Source organism: Symphalangus syndactylus, chromosome 2 (genome assembly GCF_028878055.3).
Source record: "Symphalangus syndactylus isolate Jambi chromosome 2, NHGRI_mSymSyn1-v2.1_pri, whole genome shotgun sequence".
NCBI classification, from domain to species: domain Eukaryota; kingdom Metazoa; phylum Chordata; class Mammalia; order Primates; family Hylobatidae; genus Symphalangus; species Symphalangus syndactylus.
This window is the reverse complement of record NC_072424.2, coordinates 38,862,643-38,868,642: the sequence shown is the minus strand read 5'-3', so window position 1 is coordinate 38,868,642 and position 6,000 is coordinate 38,862,643. Positions and strand designations below refer to the sequence as shown.

General features: G+C 42.4%; 1 protein-coding gene across 1 annotated transcript in view; it reads left to right on the top strand.

Moving 5' to 3' along the window:
* Positions 1-3,955: 3,955 nt before the first annotated feature.
* Positions 3,956-6,000, top strand: part of ABCC2 (ATP binding cassette subfamily C member 2) — a 59,954-nt gene continuing 57,909 nt past the window's right edge. The window contains exons 1-2 of the mRNA XM_055252099.2: positions 3,956-3,962; positions 4,180-4,228. Of these exons, the coding sequence (XP_055108074.2) occupies positions 4,196-4,228 (33 nt within the window). The 5' untranslated portion in view covers positions 3,956-3,962; positions 4,180-4,195. The remainder of the gene's footprint in view (positions 3,963-4,179; positions 4,229-6,000) is intronic.

Below are 6,000 nucleotides of genomic sequence, written 5' to 3'. Positions count from 1 at the left end.
CATTGTTCTTCAACAGTGTGATTGAGATTGAATTTACAGGGATGTAGGCTGTATCATATTTCAGGAGTCACTGCTGTTTTGAACAGATAATCTCATGGGTTACCTTTCTAAGGAAGTAGTTCCACAAGACTTTCATTGAAAACAGGAGAGCTGGAAAACAGGTATTCAGTATTCCTGGAGTAAATTCTTCAGATTTAGATTCCTACAAAAAGTCTTCAAGAAAGAATATCGGGGATCCTAAGTTTTATTTTATCTGTCTTTCAACAAAGATTATATAAGATCACAATGATTTTTAAAATGTAGTTGAAAAGATTTTTCTACTACACATTACTTTCTTACTATCTGTTGTGATCACCCTGCAGAGGCGGGATGGTCCCTATCATCCAAAATTTGGTTCAGATGTCAAGACTGATGATGCACACACACCAGAAGAGTATGAAAAGACTTATTATCCACAGAATGAAGATTTCGGGTGCGGTGGCTCATGCCTGTAATCCCAGTTCTTTGGGAGGCCGAGGCAGGTGGATCACTTGAGGTTAGGAGTGTGAGACCAGATTGGCCAACGTGGCGAAACCCCATCTCTACTAAAAATACAAAGATTAGCTGGATGTGGTGGCATGTGCCTGTAGTCCCAGCTACTTGGGAGGCTGAGGCAGAAGCATCACTTGAACTAGGGAGGTGGAGGTTGCAGTGAGCTGAGATTGTGCCACCACACTCCAGCCTGGGTGACAGAGCAAGACTCCATCTAAAATAAAAAAGCAAAAAAAAGAAAAGAAGAGAAAAGATTTCTGGAAAGAGCAGGGCAGGCTCCCGAGCAGAGCTTAAAATGACTTGGGGGAACAGGAAGGGTGACAGGCTTCAGTCTTTATGGTGGTTAGGGGTGGGCTGGAGTGCAGCGTCCTCCATGTGCAGGCAGGGTGCATGGTCTGAACTTCCCACTGGTGCTAAAGAAGGGAGCACCCATGCTGTCTCATCAGCTTGTCTGGATGTGGGACAGAGTAAGAAAGAGATGTGGCGAGGCTAGAAGGCTGTCAGTCTTTCCTTTGTCAAAACTTAGGGAACTATACTCTTAGAAAGGATGAATCTATACTCTATGTAAACTATACCTCAGCCAGGTGTGGTGGCTCACGCCTCTTAATTTCAGCACTTTAGGAAGGCTAAGGCAGGCAGATTGCTTGAGCTCAGGAGTTTGAGACCAGTTTATGCAACATGGCAAAACCCCGTCTCTACAAAAAGTACAAAAAAAATTAGCCAAGCATGGCGGCACAAGCCTGTGGTCCCAGCTACTCAGGCAGCTGAAGTGGGAGGATCGCTTGAGCTCAGGAGTTCAAGGCTGCAGTGAGCCATGACCGTGCCACTACACTCTAGCCCTTTTCTTTTGAGCCATATACCCTGTCTCAGAAGAAAAACAATTTTACCTCAGTAAACCCGACTTTAAAAGGAGAGAGAGAGAGATTGATTGTAAAGAGCTTATGATAGTGCCTGGCACATAGTGAGTGCTCAGTGTTTACTGCTGTCATTTTAATTATTATTATTACTACTGCTACCACCTCTACTGCTCCTTCTATGACCTTTGAATTGAGAATAGTACTGTGAAGAGAAATAGGACACATTGTGTCCACCCAGTCTCATGATACAATGTGTGATGTAAACTCCCAGTCTTCTTCATCTTATATATAAGGAAACTGAGGCCCAAAGACTGATCCCATTTCACCCCTTCCCCCTCAGACTTGTGCCTCTTCCCACCCTTCTTACCCCACCCCAACCCTGCCTACACTGATCAAGGTAAATAACGCAGTTCACTAAGGTGGATGGACCAATAGAAAGACGTTGGAGGACATTACACAAAGACAACCTTTCTGCACGCTCTACAGCTCAAACCTCAAGGCTTTTTAGGGTCCAGAAATAACGAAATTTTTCCCCTGATGACCCAACTAGGCTTCAAGGGCAGAGATCTCAGACTGGCTTCTGTGATGGCCTCCAGTTGATCATTCTACCCAGGAGAAGAAATTTAAAACTCACTGTTCCAAGATTGATTTTGTATTTTTCCTTCTCCCTGTCCTCTACAAACCCTCTTTTGATCCTTATTCGTGTAAGTCAATCTGATGATTGTCTTCCTCATATACAAGTAAATTTACTTGCAGATACCTAACTAGAAATTTCAGAGTTAATCCTTGACCTTATATTTCTCAAAGTTTTACCAAGAGTTCCACCTGTACCCCAAATCCTACCACTTATGCCAAGAGAAGTATGCAGCCTAAAGGTGCACTCTGCCCCAACTGAGATCTCTTAGTTCCACAGCTGACCTCTCCTGGCTCTTCTGGCGAGTGGTATGGAAAATGATGGAGAAACTGCCGTATGTTTTCATAATGGTCAGACCAATTTACATTTCCATCAACAGTATACTAGGGTTCCCTTTTCTCCACACCCTTGCCAGCACTTACCTTGTTTTTTTCATAATAGTCATCCTGATAAGTATGAGGTGGTATCTCACTGTGGTTTTGATTTGCGTTTTCCAGATGACTTGTGAAGTTGATTCATTTGTCATATACCAGTTGGCCATTTATATGTCTTCTTTGGAGAAGTGTCTGTTCAAGTCCTTTGCCCATTTTTTAATTTGTTAGTGTATGTTTGCTATTGAGTTGTATGAGTTCCTTATAGTATATCATGGATATTAACTCTTCATCAGTTATATGGTCTGCAAATATTTTCTCCCACTCTGAATGCTGCCTTTTCATTTTTTTTATGTGTATACTTCACTTCTAAAATCAGTAACAAGGTCCATACAATCCACATTTGGCTGATATGCCTCTTGATTCTCTTGTAATTTGTAAGTTCCTTTGACTCCTTTCCTTCTTTTAATTTATTTGTTAAGAAATGGAGTCATTTGCACTATAGAATCTCCCACATTCTCTATTTGACAATTGCATTCCCATGGAGTCCTTTAGCATGTTCCTGTGTTTCTTATAATCTGGTAGTTAGATCTAGAATTTGACCAGATTTAAGGCCAATTTTTTTAGCTAGGATACTGCGTGGGTGGTTATGTGTACTTTTTTCATGATATCATGAAAAAAGCAAGTTCTTAAAGCAATTTAAGTGACAGTACAAAAGGTTGGGTCGGGTGGGGCATGGTAGCTCATGCCTGTAATCCCAGCACTTTGGGAGGCCAAGGCAGGAGTATTGTTGAAGCCCGGAGTTTGAGACCAGCCCGGACAACATAGCGAGACCCCGTCCCTACAGAAAACATTTTTTTTAATTAGCTGGGCGTGTTGGCATGTGCCTGTAGTCCCAGCTACTCAGGAAGCTGAGGCAGGAAGATCGCTTGAACCCATGAGGTCAAGGCTGCAATGAGTCATGATGGCACCACTGCACACTAGCTCAGGCAACAGACCAAGACCCTGTCTCGAAAAACAAAAAACAATAACAAAAAAAGAAAAGGTTGGGTCAATGACAGTTTCTAGCGACTGATGCCACCACTCTGTTTACAGAATCATCTCTCTCCCCTGGCCCTGATGTTTTATTATGACATCATATTTACAATGCCTGGCAAAGGCTTCATTCCCATTTGGCATACTACCTATCAGGCAAATAGACCTTTTGAAAGCCTGTATTATGTATATAACATATGGGCTCACACTGGATAAGCTGTTTTATAACCTGACTTCTTCAAAGAAAGTTTACATCATGTTTAAACCATGTTTTAGGTTCTATATTTTTAATTAAAAATCTAAGGAAGAAGGATATTTCACATTTCTGTAAACTCTAAGATCTTGCAGCAGAAGTGAAACTGCACATTTAGGGGTGCCTGCCCCTCTACTGATGCTGCCCTTTGTGGGGCATATGTCCTTAGGAAAATGAAAGACTGTGCACTGCTGATTTGTTAGCCAGCTCTGGTGACATCTTTCAGTGGTTCCTTTTATGTACGGCCACTCTTACAGAGGCTTCTTGTACTTTGGGAACTGGTGAGTCTCCCTGTCCCTAGGGCTTTTTAGTCACATGTCCATCCACTGTTTCAATGTAACATGCACCTAGGCAAGGTTAACGATTAAATGGTTGGGATGAAAGGTCGTCCTTTACTCAGAACATCAGAATGGTAGATAATTCCTGTTCCACTTTCTTTGACGAAACAAGTAAAGAAGAAACAACACAGTCATATTAATAGAAGAGTCTTCGTTCCAGGCGCAGTCCAGGAATCATGCTGGAGAAGTTCTGCAACTCTACTTTTTGGGTGAGAAATTACATTTATCTTCATATTGACTCTTCTCAGACTCAGAACAAGTGGTAGTTAGTTAACTTAGGGTGGTCACCAACAAGAACCAGAAATGTTAGATGTGCAATTGGTCTAAAGCTCAGGCTTTTTAGAAAGCATAATTCATAATATCTCCAGAGGATATAAGGGATATAAGATCTGGGAAAGGTAATGCAAATTATTCTCTGTCATATTTTTCTTATATCAGACTCTTGTACTAGCTAGTTGCAAAATTGCCTTCTCTAAAGAGAAACAGGTAAAAACCTTCCAATTTAATCAGTGTGAGGAAGGAGAATTGTTATTGCATACTTTGCTAGTAGAAGGAAGAGAAGGTCCGTGACTGAGTCTTGCTGAGACATGTTGATGTTGAAATGATAATGATAAGTTCTAGAAGAACTGGCAACTAATGATATGGACTAGAAGTTGGGTCTAGGGATGCAACTTTGGGCATCATGAGCACTGAAATAATTTTTGAATAACTAGAGTTGGGTAATACTGTTTTTAAGGAAAAGAAGAGACACCACTTAGAGAGTGAACAAGAACAGTGTAACATTATGGAGTCATAGATAGCAAAAAATTTTGAGATAGAGGCCAATCAACAGTATCAAAGGTCTAGTGGAATAGAAAACAAAAAAGGACCTGAGATTTAGTGATTTTAGTAAGGGTTTAGTGAGAAAGTGTCATCTGCAAACTCCTAGCCTCAGCGTCAGAATCACCTGGGGCAATAAATGTAGTTTAAGTATCTTAAGTGATTCTTCTGAATTCTAACATTTGATAACCTTATATAGAGGTGAGAGGGGCAGGGATGAGATAGCAGAGCACCTGGGCAGCACCTCGTGTCTTAGAAAGGATGTGGGTCCCAAGACCCTCAAGGCCAGGGGTGTATACCACGGCAAGGTGGGTCTTCATGGGCTGTAGTATCTAGACAGGCCATCTCTTGAGAATTCTTTCTGAGAACTACCTGACAAACTTTCTTGGTCAGGGTATCACAGCAATTCTTTAAAGAGTCTGTACGAATAACCATATAAAACATTTTTTAACTATAGGAAGAGAAAAATCTACACTCACGTGACTCAGATACAAGAATTGGTACCCACCCCCCACCCCCCAACTTCCACTTCAAAAGACACTTCCATTTATCGCAGAATGCAAGGACTGCACAAAACTTGCTGGTTGGGCTGGGTGTGGTGGCTCACGCCTGTAATCCCAGCACTTTGGGAGGCCGAGGTGGGCAGATCACGAGGTCAGGAGATCGAGACCATCCTGGCTAACACAGTGAAACCCTGTCTCTACTAAAAATACAAAAAATTAGCCGGGCGAGGTGGCGGGCGCCTGTAGTCCCAGCTACTCGGGAGGCTGAGGCAAGAGAATGACGTGAACCCTGGGGGGCGGAGCCTGCAGTGAGCCAAGATCGCGCCACTGCACTCCAGCCTGGGCGACAGCGAGACTCTGTCTCAAAACAAACAAACAAACTTGCTAGTTGGAAGCCTTCTGTCCAACAATGCTGTTGTCACTGCTGTGGTGAAACTGGCCAGGTTTTTAATGTAAGCACTCTGGGCCATCAGAGAGCAAAAGTTACAGTATGACTAAGCATTCTCCCTGCATGGCGCCTGCATGTTTGAATATCTGCCAGTGAGTTCAGTTAGTGCTAGAAACTTGAATAATTTTTTATATCCCAGGGAACTATTCTCTCCTTTAAACCGGGGAACAGTCCTTCTTCATCCTATAATTTGGCAAATGCAGTGGTGAGG